The sequence below is a fragment of the Dasypus novemcinctus genome, chromosome 14, assembly GCF_030445035.2.
Source record: "Dasypus novemcinctus isolate mDasNov1 chromosome 14, mDasNov1.1.hap2, whole genome shotgun sequence".
NCBI lineage: Eukaryota > Metazoa > Chordata > Mammalia > Cingulata > Dasypodidae > Dasypus > Dasypus novemcinctus.
In genome coordinates, this window is record NC_080686.1 from 18,450,501 (window position 1) to 18,467,284 (window position 16,784).

General features: G+C 45.0%; 1 protein-coding gene across 1 annotated transcript in view; it reads left to right on the top strand.

The window, feature by feature from the left end:
• Positions 1 to 16,096, top strand: part of XKR4 (XK related 4) — a 448,245-nt gene extending 432,149 nt beyond the window's left edge. Inside the window, exon 3 of the mRNA XM_058275540.1 lies at positions 15,150 to 16,096. Within this exon, the coding sequence (XP_058131523.1) occupies positions 15,150 to 16,096 (947 nt within the window). The remainder of the gene's footprint in view (positions 1 to 15,149) is intronic.
• Positions 16,097 to 16,784: the final 688 nt, after the last annotated feature.

Sequence of the window (16,784 nt, forward strand, 5' to 3'; positions counted from 1 at the left end):
ATATAGAGCAGTGCTGTCTTTCCAGTGAAAGGAGGGATACAGCAAATGGTTTTGAAGCTGATGTAAATACATAATCTTTTGGATATATAGATGAAATAGCTAAAGTCTACTTGTACTATTTGATTAATTCATTAACTTAATCATACGTACATGTCAAACAATATAGGGATTTAGCAGCATTATTCACAATAGCCATAAGGTGGAAACAGCCCAAGTGCCCATTAACAGATGAATGGATCAATGGAATATTGTGGCATATATATCCAACGGAATATTATCCAGCTGGAAAGGGCAATGACAACCTGATACATGCGACAACAGCGGATGAACCTTGAAAACATTGTGGTGAGCGAAAGAAGCCAGACACGAAAAGACAAGTATAATGTCACTTGTCTTGAAATACCTGGAATAAGAAAAGTTCACAGAGACTTAAAGTAGATTACAGAGTACCAGGAACTGGGGAAATGGGAAGTTATTGTTTAATGGGTACAGAGTTGCTGTTTGTGGTGAAGAAGTTTGGATAATGAAAGTGGAGATACTGGCAAAACACTGTAAATATAATTAATACTACTGAGTTAGATGTACACTTGAACATGGATGAAATGGGAAATTTTGCATTATATGTATGCTACTGCAATAGAGTTTTTTAAAACAGAGTAATTAAGAAGTCATCTCAAAATGTGACAGGCCTTAAATAAAAGACAGCTTCCTTTTTTCTTAGGAGAAGATATGCCAAGGTGCCTCTAAAGTATATAATCCTATGTATTAACGATAGAATTAATTTTTGTGAGTTCCTACAAGGTTTTTTTTCTAAAAATAAAACTATACTAGAAAACATCTATCAAGTTGTTGCCAGTGCTCCTGCACAGAGGACCTGGAGCCTCTTGCTAGCCATCGCTCATCATTTTTTTTTATTTGCCCCCTCCCCGGGATGGCTCCCTCTTCTGTCTGCCCATTGTTTCCACTCACTGTCTCCACTCATTGTCTGCTCATTGTATCTGCTCATCTTCTTTAGGAGGCACCAGGGACTGAACCCGGGACCTCCCATGTGGGAGGCAGGTGGGTGCCCAAATGTTTGAGCCGCATCGGCTCCCACTCACCATTATTCGAGGGCTCCCCCAAGGTGCCCAGCATTTTGTCATCCAAGAATCCCAGGCCAGAAGGATCCTTGGCAGGTCTTGTAGTCTGGTTTTTTTGGGTTTTGGGGGGAGGAAAGGACACTCTCTCACATACTCAGCAATTTTCTAGAAGAAAGTTCCTAATGTTCCTAAGTCACCCAGACTCTGAGATCTAGGTCCAATAGAGACAATGCCTAATATCTGTAAAAAAACAAAAAAACGAAAACCAGTTTACAAAGCACCTGTGATGCCACTCACTCCTTTATTCCTGACCATCATCCCCGGAGTTAAGCCCAGAACCTATTTACTGTGACTGCGCCGGAACCCTAGGGTGCAAGTGACACAAGGAGTTGCCCCTCTTGGTTTACAATCCGAGGGGGAGGCCGGCCACCTGGGCCCACCTCAGCAGCAGGTAGGGGGTGGGAAGTTGCCAGGGAGACTTCCTGGAGTCAGGACCTCCAGGACAGACGGTTAGGGTGGAGGAAGGGCCAGGCCCAGCGCAAGACAGGAAGTTCAAGGGGGCGGCACGAAGTGGGGAGAGAGGCTGGAGCGCTTAGAAGGACGGGTTCTGGAGGGCTCGGCACATCATTTACCCGCCTGGGCAATGGGGAGTCCTTGAAGGATTTTAAGCTAGAGGGTGATTTGATCAGATTTCCATTTTAGGCAGTTCATGTTCACCACAAAGTGATAAACTGTGTGCAGGGGCAAGGCAGAGAAGAGGAGACTGGGCAGGATGCTCTGCCTAACGGGTCCTAAACTAGGGGAGAGGCAGAGGAGCCGCCTGCCCAAAGCCACCCCGGAGCAGAGCTCAGGTCCCAACCCCAGCTTGCTGCTGCTCCCGGAGAAAGGAAAGCTCATCGGTTGCCTCTCTAAGACATTCTTTCATGAGATGCTCTCATTAAATTTTTTTTTTCTGGGGAAAAAAGCCATCCTTCCTTTCCAGAAGGCACTGAGTGTCTCACAGAGTTAGCCTGCAGAAGGAGCAGGCAAGCCCAGCCACCCCGAAGGGAGCGTGGAGCAAGGGGTGGGCCAGCGCCGGGAGGGGGGCCGAGAAGCCTGTACGCCTGGCTCCCGGCTCCCCGCCGTTTGCTGAACTCTTCCTCGTCCCTGCCGGGTTGGCTTTCTCCAAGTCAGTCCAACCAAGAACAACAGATAATGCGCCTAGAAAGGCACTGCCTGGCTGGAAAGCACGATTTATTGCTGCTTTATTAGATGCTCCCGGCAGCAATTCGCGTTCTTTTTATTGCCTAGTAAGAACTGGGCAACCTGGAGGGCAGGGCCGGAGGATCCACAAGCCCCTGCACTGCATCCCCCACAAAAAGCCAGCTTCCTCCTGCTCCCCTGGGACCCTGACGACGAAGGGAAACAATTACACGTTCCAGGTCCTTAGAGAACCCCACGCTGCGTAATCGCAAGGTGTTTTTAAAGAGCATTCATTTCAGCCAAAAACTGAAGAGTGAAGCCGGGAGGGATAATTAATCAAAAGAAGATAAATGAAGGGCCCGCGGCCCTTCCCAGTGGAGTGCGAAATGGTTTTGTGCGCAGTCGTTCCCTCGCGTTGGCCACCTGGCCCCGTGTCCTCTCCCGCGCCCCCTTCTCCCTTTCCCCCTCTCCCCAGAGGGCCCGCGCCCGCTGCGCTGGACGGAAGGAAGGGGGGTCCCGCAGCCACGGGTGCGTTTGCGGGCTGAGCCCGCGCCCAGAGCGCACGGCTTTGGGGCTCGGTGGCCCTAGTGCCCCTCTCGCCTTCGGGAATGCTTCCTCTCCTGTATTCAACCCACAGAATTCTTCTGCAAGCAGCATTGCCCCTGGAATCGGGCCTGCCTAAGACCCGATTACTTCCCTTCAAGCCATAGAACGATTTCTACCATACCCCTTCCTCTCTCCCAACAGAGTACTTTCTATTTTATGTGACTTTAATCCAAACAAAAGGAAGTACATATTCAGGCAGGTAAATGATGCCAAAGGTTCTCTCCTCCCACTTTTAGTGAGTTTTACATCTATTTTGCTATCAAAAGAAATGATTTTATATTTATAAGGAAAAAACAATTTTTTTAAAGATTTATTTTTAATTTATTCCCATCCGTCTGCTCTCTGTCCATTTGCTGTGTGTTCTTCTGTGACTGCTTCTATCCTTATCAGTGGCACCAGGGATCTGTGTTTCTTTTCCTTGCATCATCTTGTGTCAGCTCTCCGTGTGTGCGGTGCCATTCCTGGGCAGGCTGTGCTTTTTTATTTTTGCACCGGGCAGCTCTCCTTGCGGGGCGAACTCCTTGCGCGTGGGGCTCCCCTACGCGGGGGACACCCCTGCGTGGCAGGGCACTCCTTGCACGCATCAGCACTGCGCATGGGCCAGCTCCACACAGGTCAGGGAAGCCTGGGGTTTGAACTGCAGTCCTCCCATGTGGTAGGCGGACGCCCTATCCATTGGGCCAAGTCCACTTCCCCACAATTCTTTCTTTATCCAGCAGATTGTACCTTTTGTTCTATTATTTCTCTTTTCTGTTATTGTGTTAAAGTCAGATTCCTCCAATAAAGCTCCCTTTGGTTCCAGGGCCAAGAGAGCACGTAGGTAGCAAAAGGGATGCAAAATTAAGAGGAAATTTGGGATTTGGAATGATACATGTATATCATATATATAAAGTTTTCTGCTCATAAAGTACTTTAATGAACACTATTTTATTGGTTTTTAATAAAACCCATGAAGAACAGGTAAAGTCAAGTGCCTAGCCCAGAGGCACACAGGATGGGTATAAATCCTCTGTCTTATAGAAGTCCTCTGTGCTTTGTTCCCTCCATTCTCACAGCCTCCCCCCTGAAATACCACAAAACCTCCCTCTTCCATCCCTGAGTGTTTCATCCATTCTAATTCACCTGCCACCTCAGGGACCATACATATCTTGCCAACTTGCTGCTGCAGGTGCTTTTGCCTTCAGGGTGTGACTGAAGTACCTTGTCCCTGGTCTCCTCCTGCCTCCCTCTTCTCCTCTCTCCCCTGCTGCACCTCAGAGACCTGCATTCAGCCTTGGCACCCACAAGCTTTTGCAGATGCCAGACTCCTGGGCTGCCTTTCTCGTCCGGATTAGACATCAGCACAACGTTGTTCCTCTCTTCTTCACACTTGACACACTGTCCTGTAAATATGTGTCTTTTCCCACACTGAGTTCCAAGGTCTGCAGGGAATTGTCTTTGTGTCAGCAGCTCTGGTCACTTAATAGATGTTCAATGAATGTTTGCAGAAGAATTGAGGGAAGGATGAAGAGAAGGAATGGAGGAGGGGAGGAATGGAGCTTGGGGCTTCTGGATTCAAACCCCACGTCCTTGACAGATGCCTCACAGTGTATGTGTCATGCAAAGCGGGTTTGTGTGTTGGTTCTGCAGTATGCTTTAGAAGGTCTGCCATCTCAAGCATTGTTTCATCTTCCTCTCTCTCCAGTGAGCAGACCCCCCAGCTCTCCTACCAGAAAAGAGCTTTGGCCTTAGTGTCAATGAATACAAGTCTTTTGCCACCTCTAGTCCTCACAAGCACCCATGTCAGTGTGTCTGGCAGGTCCTTGGTGCTTCTCTCTCCACCAGCGCCACGTACCCCCCACCTGCCACCCCAGGGATGCCTCTCTCTCTTTCATTGTATTTACTCTGGCCACGGTTTGTGAGGCAGGGCTAGCGTCACAATTTCCCATCCCCGGGGCCCCCTTTCACATTCTCTGAGGAGGAATAACTGCACATGGGTGGCTAGACAGCACTTCTCACTGGAATTAACCACTTAATTATAATCCCTGGGGATCCAGACACTGTCACTCTCTTGCCAATACTCTGCATTACAAATTCCCCAAATGGGCTGGCAACTGTCAAAACTAGCAGTGTTAGTGGGTGATTTGCCACCATCAAGTTGCAGGCATGGCAGAGGACAGGCACCTTGGGCACACACAGGAAGGGGGAATAAGTGCAGCTTCCATCTCAGACACCTCTGCTGGTGTGGGCCAGCAAGGTGGGCCGTGGGCTGCTCCCCAGGCAACATCAGAATACACTGTGCAGGGGAGCCAGTCTAACCCCTGGGCAGCTTGCCCTTTTGTTTTGCAAGTATCTACCCTCTTCCCTTGAATTGCTCAAGAAGTTTACTGAGATGTAGTATTTGTCCTCCTTATTTGATAACTTTAAATCTGAAGCATCAACCTTCAAGTGCTTTATTCATGCTTGAACTTCACCTTGTGTACAGCACGGGCTGACACCAAAACCATTTCCCAGCGTTGATTGGTTGGTTGGTTGACCAGTTGGTTGTTCCGTAGGTTGGTTTGATGAATCACAGGGCCTCCAGGCTGTAATTCACACAGCCATCAAACTATAACCACCTAAAATAGTCCCCTAAAAGATCTCAGTTTGTCCCCTAATGTTCCAATCAGTTCAGTGTAAGGACTTTGAGGGTAAGAGAAAGGTAAGACTAAATCATGACTCTGCTACTTCTCAGAACTGTGGCTGCAGTTGAAATTGGAGACCTGTGGGCTCAATTCATCCCACCTCCTGTTTTCTCTCCCATTTAAGTATTGTCTGTGACTGCTGTTACACTTCAGTAGCAAAGTCGAATGGCTATGACAGGGACCATACAGCTTGTAACGACTAAAATATTTACTACCTGATCCTTTAGAGAAAAGTTTGCCATCCCCAAGGTAAGACCATTTTAGCACTGTAAACCTCATTTTCCTTATCTGTAAAATGGGCAAAATACTTACATCAAAGAAGTGATGCTGTGAGAAACACATGAGATAATAAATGTAAAAAAGTGAGCCATGTATCAATGTTTAGTTCATGTTGGGAGTTTTTAAATTATTTTATTTTAATCTTGCTGTTGACTCTCAACTTCTGTCTTTCACAGGTGAAAAATGGACACAGTTTTTACCTGCCTGTGTCCTATTTCCGTCTTCATTTCTCTTCAGTTCACCTCACTTCACCCTCTACCTCTCAAAGGACAAAAACTGCAAGAAAAAAATACTGTAGTGGTGGAAAAAAAAAAGGGGGGGGACAGAGCTATGTGAAAGCTTCTGAAGTTTTGTGGGGTTTTAAAAATCTAATCAGAAGGAAATAACTGCACATTTGTTAAGGAGGTAGAGAGACTCTCCTCCTAACAAGTTGCTTCAACTACTTTCATATTAAAACATTTTTTAAAATTTCAGTTCAGTGTTTCCTTATCAACTCCTTAGCAGCCTTACAATTTGCCTTGCAAAGAAGCTGAAATCCCTAGAATGGATTTCAAAAAGAATGCATATCCCTACCAAAACCGAACTTATTAAAGCATTTGAATATTTTTAATCAGAACTATTACAAGGTTTAACGCAAAGATAAAATGGTTTCAATGCAAGAAGACTGAGCAAATCATAGGCCTAGTGGAGGCTGTATTGCTTTCCTTACCTTTCCATACTTTATAAAGATAGGAACTTAGAGAACTTGAAATTTTTTTCAACTATCATATTCTTCCAACTACAAAAATTAGACCAAATTCCATACAAGTGGATCTGTTGCTTTTACATTTGTAACTAAGAGACAAGCTCTAAATATACTGAAGAAATGGAGACACTTTTTAGAGCGAAAAAACTTTCTGGATATTCATTTTGTGACCTGCTACTTTTGGATCATATGATCCAACTCAGATTGGGCAACATATTCCTTGGGTGAAAATCCTGGAAGACTAGGAGAACTGTTTTAAACCAGAAAATGTGAAGAAGACAAAAGCAAAGAGCATGCATGGTTTTCTTCCTAGGTGCTTGTGTATGGGAACCATTTTGAGAAACAATTCTAAAACGGGATCCTCCTTCCTGAGAGCAAATCAGGTTTAGCAGGATCCTGACGGAGTGGGTGTGATGGAAAGTACTTCAGTAGGCAGGGGGCCTGAAGGGGTGACATTCCCTAAGAACCTCCAGATGATCAGGGTCCCCCCTTCTGCCCAACATGTGATATTATATTAATACCATGAGTTTGGATTGTGGCACACTTGAGGATTCGGGGCCCCTAAATAGGTTTCATCTCCTAGATAGGGGAGACCACACCTGTCTGCTGTCGTAGTAGACAGAGCTTCAGAATCTGTGAATTCCGATGTCTGACCCTCTTGCCACCTTGGGCAAGTCATTTAATCTCTCTCTGGGTCTCTGATTCTGTTTTTGCAAAATTGACTTAAAAGTATGTGCCTCAAAGTGTTATCCTGAGAGTTAAGTTAGACAGAGGAGGTGGCACCTAAAACATTACCATGCCCAAAGCAAAGACTTAACAAATGCTTATTCATTCCTCATTTATCCATGATTGTGAGCTGCAATTGCACTAAGAAAACTACAAAATTTGTCTACTACAAAAAAAAAGCGGTATCTAAAAGTCAAGGTTTTGGCGGCAGACTTGGCCCAGCGGTCAGGGCGTCCGTCTACCACATGGGAGGTCCGCGGTTCAAACCCGGGGCCTCCTTGACCAGTGTGGAGCTGGCCCATGCGCACTGCTGATGTGCGCAAGGAGTGCCGTGCCACACAGGGGTGTCCCCCACGTAGGGGAGCCCCACGCGCAAGAAGTGCGCCCTGTAAGGAGAGCTGCCCAGCGCGAAGGAAAGTGCAGCCTGCCCAGGAATGGCACCGCACACACGGAGAGGTGACACAACAAGATGACACAACAAAAAGAAACACAGATTCCCTTGCCACTGACAACAGAAGCGGACAAAGAAGACAACACAGCCAATAGACACAGAGAACAGACAACTGGGATTGGGAAGGGGGAAGGGGAGAGAAATAAATAAATCTTTAAAAAAATAAATAAAGGTCAGGGTTTTGTTAGCTAATTAGTTAGTTGATGTGTTAAAGGCCTGTGCCTTTAAGGAAATAAATTATTATATTTGTCTTGAGACAACTGTATAAATATGACTGGTCTTATGATAATTTCCCCCTCTATAGTCAAGGAAGTCATACTTCATCAGTTCCCAAACTCTTTGTGAAAAGATATATAAATTTCCTCTGACAATATTAAAATACACAGAAAGCGTGGACAAATGGAGTTAGAAAAAGGGAAGTCAAAGATGTTTGCCGTGAAAACAATGAGAAGCTAGAGAGATAATATGAGAGCAGCTACTGGCTGGTGAATGCACTGGTCCAAAAAATTGATTACAAATAAGGCAATAGATGCTGGGGTACAGGAACCGATAAAACCAGACCCGGCCCTCGTGGAAGATGTGTCCATCAGCAACCATGAGGGTACACAACTACAGCTGATATGCACTATGATCAAAGGCAGACTGGCACGGGCACTGATAACAAGACATGGGATTCAGATTAGGGCTATGAAAGGTTTCTTTAAGGAAATGATGCTGCAACTGAAAATTACAGGATAAGGAGAGTTGCACTGGAGAGACATTGCTTTGCAAGGGAGAACACAGCATTTTCCATCCCTGGGAGAAGAACACGATTTTATTTAGCATTTGAGGAATGCAGAGATAGCAGAGTGGCTGGAGCACAGAGAGGTAGGTACAAGATGAGACTGGGTGAGCATGGAGAGTTACCTGGTCAGGCTTTCCAAAATGGCCCAATAGATCACCAGTTATCAGCTGCGTGATGTGCACCTCCCTGGCACCACACAGGGAGTTAGCTCCCAGAAATGCTCTTCTGCCTCTGTCAGTAAGGGAAAGGAGTATTCAGGAAAGGGCAGATCCAAGAAGATTCCAGGAAGAGTGATCCAGGGCTCCAGGCTGGCCAGAAGCCATGCTTCTCTTGGGATGGACTTCTGAACCCAATTAGAGTCCCTTGGTTGAATCTGCATGAAAGGCATATTCATCGGCTTATTTTCCCTGCTTTTGTGGATGCCTGAAATTTTTCATAATCATAAAATTTTAGGTAAAAAAAAGAAAAGTCCTTTTCTACTCATCCGCAGTTTGGTTGTGAGCCTGGACCAGTGACCTAAACGTGCAACCTTTGAATCTCCTGTTGCAGGAGAAGGTATGAGGTGACACCCTTCCAAGCCAAGAGGAAAGAGACAAGTTCATTCTGTAGAAGAATAAAGAATTAGAGCACTTGATTCAATTCTCCGAACCCCCTACATCTAGAGAATTAGGCTATAAATCCTACAAAGTGTTCTCCAGGAATTCTTGTTTGCACCCAGATCACAAACAATACGACAGGAGTACGAATTTTATTTCAGTGTTTTGGCATTTTCGGCTCAAACTGAAATTGCAAATAAGCAGAATAAAGCAGCAATGAAGAATTGGTCAAAACTTTTTTTCTATCCATTTAACTACTTATCCATTTTCTGAAGACTTGTCTTGTATATATCATGCTCCTTGACAATAATGCCATGTACTTTTCCTAATCACAAAGATACTCACTTATGCAGCCATCTTCAGTACAGTTATCAAGTTCATGAAATTTAACATTGCTATAAAGCTTACAGTCCATGGTCCAGTTTTTTTCATGTGTCCCAATAATGTCCCTTTGAGGCTTTCCTCCTCCTTTGCCAGATCCCATTCCAGATCACATGTTGTAATTGTCATTGTCTCTTTAGTTGCTCTTTCTTTCTTTCTTTTTTTTAAATTGTGGGATATGCAAATCTTTTGAACATCTTATTCTCCCTTTGGTTTTAGCTCTACATTTGGAGAACAGTTCTTTCTTTCTCTTTCTTCCTCTCTTCTTTTCTTCCTTTCTTCATTCTTTCCCTCCATCCCTCTCTCCCTTCTTTCTCTTTTCCTTCCTTTTTTTCTTTCTTTCTTTTTCTTTTTTCTGACACTCCTTTAACATCTGCCAGTCACAAGTACTAGGTGCTAGAGGCAATAAATAAATACATACATACATACATACATACATAAGACTACTACTTATCCTTCCCCCAAAGTTCCACTCTAGTGACAAACAAAATAAGCACTAAATGAAACATAATTATAAATTGTGATATGTGCAAAGACAGGGTATTTGCTATAGAAACTGTGTGGCCAGGGAGAACTTATTTACATTGGGAAACTACAAGTAGCCCTTCTTAGTCTACAGATTTCAAAATCAAAAGAGCCTCTTGGATTATACTTCCAAGAGTCTTGTATCCCTTACAAATTCATCCCTTGCCAACCTTTAAGCAAAGAAACATACATGAATTATATATAAAACAGCTCAAAATGATGAAATATACTGTCTTCTGTCCTACCAATTCTGTTGTCATTGAATTGTTTCCGTCAAGGTCAGATGACTTGCTTAGGTTTTTGGTGCAGTGAGAGCACAAAGGTGCCTGGATCAGCTGGACTCACTTCGGGGGCAGAGGCAAGGCACAGAAATGGCACCCTTGTGAGCTATTGGCTTTGGATGGCTTTGTGATACAGCATTTCAGTCAGCTGTGCAAAAAACCCCCTTCCTGGACCTGTGTAGCCTATCCGGAAATTAACCTTTTCTTTCACGCAGAGAAGGACATTCCACCGGCAGGGGGCATAAAGGAAGAGGAAGAATTGTGCTTTTTCCTAGAGAAAGCAAATGTGTTCACTTAGAACCAGATTTGTTCCACAGATTTGATCATGTGCTTATCAGACACACAAGGACACTCACCTGCGAGGGTGCCAGGAAGTAATCAGACACACCACTGGAGCTCAAGAAAGTCTGGGGATGCAAATGGGGTTTTCCAATGGCTGACTCAGAAAGGACGGTTCAAACCAAGAGAATGGTTAGGTTCACACAGGGGGAGACGGGGAAGGACACAGTGCCCCAAGCAATAACAATATTTCAAGGACAAGCAGATGAAAATGAGAAAGCCAAAAAACTAATGAATAGGGGGAAATCAGCGAAGAGACAATCCCATAAATAGAGAGAAAATCAAGTGAAGGGTGTGTCCTGGGCTAAAGGAAACCTGTTACCTGGCTGTGAGCCCCAGTGGGGGAGCTATGGGAGAAGAATAACTTGAAAACAGAGAGAAGGGCAGGTAACTGATAGGGCCTGTTCTCAAAGAAAGAGAAAGGTTAGCTTTGGAGTTGAAGAAGAACTGTCTTCATCTAAGACAAGAGGGAGGCTGGAAGGAGAGAAAGTAAATCATTTAACCCCTCAAAGTAAGACTCAGTTTCTTTTCTAAAAACAATATTGCTGTACTGCGTAAGCTCTGGGTTTTATCATCTTTTTTAGCATTTTAAGATATAATAGAATCCCATTGAGTCCCCATGGTTGTTTTGTTGTTTCATTTTAGAGCGAAGTTTTCATGAATGATATTTCATTATTTTAAAAGAAAATGCTAACAGACACATTATATATTTCCTGGGACTATTTGAAGAATCTCTATTTTTTTATTTGAAAAAGTTCATGGAGGTGTATCATTCATATATGAATATACATAAGCAGTAAGTGTATAGCAAAAGTTGCGAACTTACAAAACGAACATGCACATCATCATACAGGGCTCCCATACATCACCCCACCAACACCTTGCATTGTTGTGAAACATTTGTTACAAACTATGAGAGAGCATCATCAAACTATATTACTACTAACTATAGCCCATATCTTATATTCAGTGTATTTTTCCCCCAACCCACCTGATTGGTAACACCCTGTATTAGTATTATACATTTATTATAGTTCATGAGAGAACATTCTCATATTTGTCCTGTTAGCCACAGCCATCTTCCACTACGGGATTCCCTGTGTTATACAATCCCGTGCTTTATCCAGTCCACCCAGAGCGTACCCTCAGTGGCTCTCATTTTCATCACAGAATTGTGCTGTCATCACCTCAGTCAATTTTAGAATATGTCCATTACTGCAAAAGGAAAAATCCCATACCTCCTTATATCCCCTCTATGTCCCTTAGAATTGATATAATATCTTCTTGGCCATTACTGCAAAAATATTCCTATAATTTTGTATATTAATGGATCGAAAAATATTGTTCAGCGTCACTTAAGATAGTATTGGTGGGCACAGCCTGAGTCTAACCTATAAGGCAACATCAGACACACCCAAAATAAGAAACCCCAAAGCAACCCCAAGGGATTGCTCTCTTTGAAAAAAAAAAAGTCATTATCATAAAAGGCAGAGAATGTCTGTAGAAATATTCTGGATGAAAAAGAAGCTAATAAGATATGACAACTAACTGTGATACTTGATCTAGACCCAATCACGTATCTCAATTGACAGTAAATCAATTGAGAAAATAAGAACATTGATGGTGAACCAGAAAAAAGTATTCTGTCAAGGTTAAATTTACCAAAATTGATAACTTTACTGTGGCTATGTAAGAGAATTTCCTTATTCGTAGAAAATAAACACTGATGCATTTTCAGGTAAAAGGCCATGATGTAACTTACTCGCAGATGGTTCACAGGGAACCAGAAGGCAATGATAAAGAAAATTAAATCAAACGACAATCTGGGTAAAGGGTGCACAAGGGTTTTATGCACAGTATTTATTGTGGCAATTTCTCTGGACACTGGAAATTATTTCAAATAAAAATTTAAAATCAGCTTTGTTAGCTAAAGGGGTGTTTAGAGTTTGTGTCCCAGCACTGTGCCAACAGGCTTACACTCCAATCATAATTTCAGGACTTCCTGAGGGAGTCCACCTTGGCATCAAAACAATGGAGCTGAGATTATTGGCTTAAAGAACAAAGCAACTAACTGTTTCATGGCAGGTGTGATTTGGTAATGAGGAGTGTTGAAGGACTTAATTTAACTTCTAAAAAGGCCCCATATTTTCAGTTCAGCCATATATTTGTCTTATAAAAATTAATTGCTAAACCAAACAAGAAGAAAACCATAATGCAAAGAACAAGGGACATCCTAATTGTCGCTAATACAGAAAGTTCATAAACTGAATGCTCATGATGGATATGGTATTTGCCTTTGGTAATGATTTTTTTATTGTAAGACATATAGAAAACCACGTTAATAGAAATTCATTTTTCCACTGCCAGAATATTGTCTTTGAAACTTCCTAGAGTGTCAACTATTGGCTAAATTATTCTTTCCGATATGCCACAAGAGGGGTGAAGATTAGAGGGGAATTTGGACGAGGCTAACTTTTTTATTCTTCTAAACCTAACAACAGATAATTTCATGATTTTTTTTTTTTTTACTGCTTTGGAAAACAGTCTTAAACTAAATCTTTCTGTGCAAACTAGTACATCCATTCTGACTGAACCTGACCCAAGATCCCGTCAGCTTCCTGAAGGAAGCATTGCTATCAAGCAAGGTTCTCAACGATGCCTGCCTGTGGAAATAGGGGCATTCCAAGAGAGAAACAGCAATTGATGACAACTGAAAAGCATAAAGAGTACACAGGCTATTCAAGAAGCACCATGCTTATAAATGGCACAGGCAAGGAGCAAGGTCATAAAGGGCATCCATGCCACATGTGGGTGTTGAAATAAAAATGGCACCACCCTGTGTTCCTGAATCCTAACCTTAAAATAAATGTGGTGGTCCCACGGTCATTATTCCATAAGCTTTTTTTTCGCACCCTCCCACCTTCTGTTTCATTTTTTAAGTTTTGCTTCCTCCCTCTCTTTCCACACCTGAATTTGTTTTATAACTGACGTAGGTATTTCCCGCCACATAGAAATTACATTATCATAAACTCTTGTTTACAGCTCTCTAGCTGACCTAGAAATATTGATATAACTGCTGGTGACTTATAGTAATAAAGTATTTTTGCCTTAGCCAGAAAGAAACTGAAAGTCCCAGTGTGAGGTACCCATGCATCCTGTGGCTCTACCGGGAGATGTGAGAAGTAGCTGTTGGAAAGCATTTTATCACTGATTGTTTTGTGGAGTTCTTGTAACTTAAGGAGGATGTGTGTAGAACAATTACCAAGGCTGATGGTTTTTTCTATCCATTAATGCAAGCTTTTCCCACAAAAGTCTCTTCTTTCATTAATTTTTCAAGGAATCTAGACAACAGCTTTTCCCTATCAAAATATGAAAGAAAGGTAGCAATCCTATCATAAGCTCTTGGCCATCAGCACATCTTCTATGATGTACAAAGGGGAGAAAGACTATCATGTGTCCTGGTTATGATTACTGGTAGATCAGGTGGAGATAATGCTGGCTGGACTTCAAACTATACAAGACCATTCTTAGTCTTGGTAAGTCTTGGTAAATCTCATTAAGGAAACAAACTGCAGTGCAGAAAGACATGAAGTTTCAGCAACAAGGTGAAATTCCCCCAAAAGAGCTCTCTCCTAAAGGAGACCCAGATGTTTTTAGATGAGCCCTGTCCACATCGGGAACACAGAGGTAATGTCTGAGACAAGGAAGTTGGAGAAAGAGTGGAGGAAAGCAATAGAAATTACTTTTTTTAAAATGGGAAATTATACTTTCAAGGAAGTACTAACCAAATGGGATTTATAAAATACAAGAGGTGGCTGAGAAGGGACTTCAGGACAACCTTTAATTTATTAAGGATGAGCCAATTCTCCCATTAAGGGAAAGACAGCAAAGGAAGGACAAAAGGTGTGAGAAGAGTGTCGGATTACCTTAAGACAACAAGGAATCCCTAGAAACCTTGCAAGGACGTTATGTAGATGCCTTTTCTCTTTTCTAAGAAAAAGTCAACTCTTGTGTAAATGACTTCATTTTCCCTTAGAAGCAAAGCCCCTCAAGATTCCTGTGACATTGGTCCCTTTCAGTCTCCCTGATCCCTTTCAAGAGGGCAGTCACCCCTTCATAAATGAGAACACCATTTTAAATGATCATCCAAGGTCTGGCAGGAGATGAATGACAAAGTTGAAACAACCCAGTTCTGTAAACTCCCAGACCCTTGCTAACTCCCCGCTTACCCAGCCTTCCTCCTTAGCCTATGTACACCAAACGCCCGGGAGGTTCCAGTCCCCCCAGGGCCCACGCGGGCTTCCAGCCGCGTTCCCATTGCTTCACGCAGTGGAGCACGGACCCCAGTGTGCCCATGCGAATGCTTAGTCCTGCTAACCCACCAAGAAACTCCCGAGCCTTTCCCGAGGTCCGAGGCAGCCCGCCCCGAGCCCGCAGCTCCACCAGCTGACGGGTTCCAGGCGCCGTCGCGCCATCTCGCTGCTGACTACCTCTTCCTGTTTGCCTTTGTAGGTTTCACGGCGGCAGCCTCCCTGGTGTCTTTGGCTTGGGCCTTGGCCTCTTACCAGAAAGCCCTGCGGGACTCCCGGGACGACAAGAAGCCCATCAGCTACATGGCCGTGGTCACCCAGTTCTGCTGGCACTTCTTCACCATCGCCGCCAGGGTCATCACCTTTGCCCTCTTCGCCTCGGTCTTCCAGCTGTACTTCGGGATCTTCATCGTCCTCCACTGGTGCATCATGACCTTCTGGATCGTCCACTGCGAGACCGAGTTCTGTATCACCAAATGGGAGGAGATCGTGTTCGACATGGTGGTGGGGATCATCTACATCTTCAGCTGGTTCAATGTCAAGGAAGGCAGGACACGCTGCCGGCTCTTCATTTACTATTTCGTGATCCTCTTGGAGAACACGGCCTTGAGCGCGCTCTGGTACCTGTACAAGGCGCCGCAGATCGCGGACGCGTTCGCCATCCCCGCGCTGTGTGTGGTGTTCAGCAGCTTTTTAACCGGCATTGTTTTCATGCTCATGTATTACGCCTTCTTCCACCCCAACGGACCCCGGTTCGGGCAGTCCCCGAGCTGCGCGTGCGAGGACCCCCGAGCGGCCTTCGCGCTGCCCCCGGAAGTGGCCACGAGCACGCTGCGGTCCGTCTCCAACCACCGCGGCGTCCTGGGCGACCGCGAGCCCAAGTTCGCCGAGCGCGACGGGTGCGCGCCCGTCTTCCAGGTGCGGCCGACCGCCCCGTCCACGCCCTCGTCCCGCCCGCCGCGGATCGAGGAGTCGGTGATTAAAATCGACTTGTTCAGGAACAGGTACCCGGCGTGGGAGAGACACGTCCTGGACCGAAGCCTGCGGAAGGCCATTTTAGCTTTCGAGTGCTCCCCGGCGCCTCCGCGGCTGCAGTACAAAGACGACGCTCTTATTCAGGAGCGCTTGGAGTACGAAACCACTTTATAAAGCCGGAGGACTTGCGGGAGCCGCGGGCGGAGGGACCGCGGGGCTGCGGCGAGGCGGAAACCCCGGCTGGGAGCGGGGCCCGCGGCGCTCACGCGCTGCGCGGGGCGGTGCCAGGGGGACCGCGGGCCACGCCTGCCCACGCGCCCCTGCCGAGCGCCCGGCACCCCGGCGACTCCGCCGGCAAAAACCCCCGGCCTAGGACTCCTGGTGGCCACCACACCCCTTCAGCACATCCACCGGAGGGTATTAGGGTGAAGGGAAATGTTGGCCTCAGATCAATCGGGTGTTTTGGTGGAGTTCACTGGTCTTTGCGTAAAAATACATTCAGCCACACACACGTGCACACACACACACACCCAAACAGCACCAGGCCTCTCTCGAGATAGCTGAGGTGATTTTTCTTGACGCAAAGCTCTGATTCCCGCAGAAACATAAAGAACAAAGAGAGATCACATGTCCCACAAGATTCCGCTGGGGAAAACAATAGCACCGCTTAGAAAAGAATTCACAAAACATTTTCTCATCTGGAAACCAACCCCATGTGTGAAAAAGCCTATCCAGTGGACCAGCAAGCGCAAGTGTTTTACACGTGGCTTAGAATGGAACGGCTCGTTTTCTACACTTTTCCGGATTTGTTTTTTATTTACCATTTTCCGTTGAGAACATCCTTTATGACAGAAATCCTATG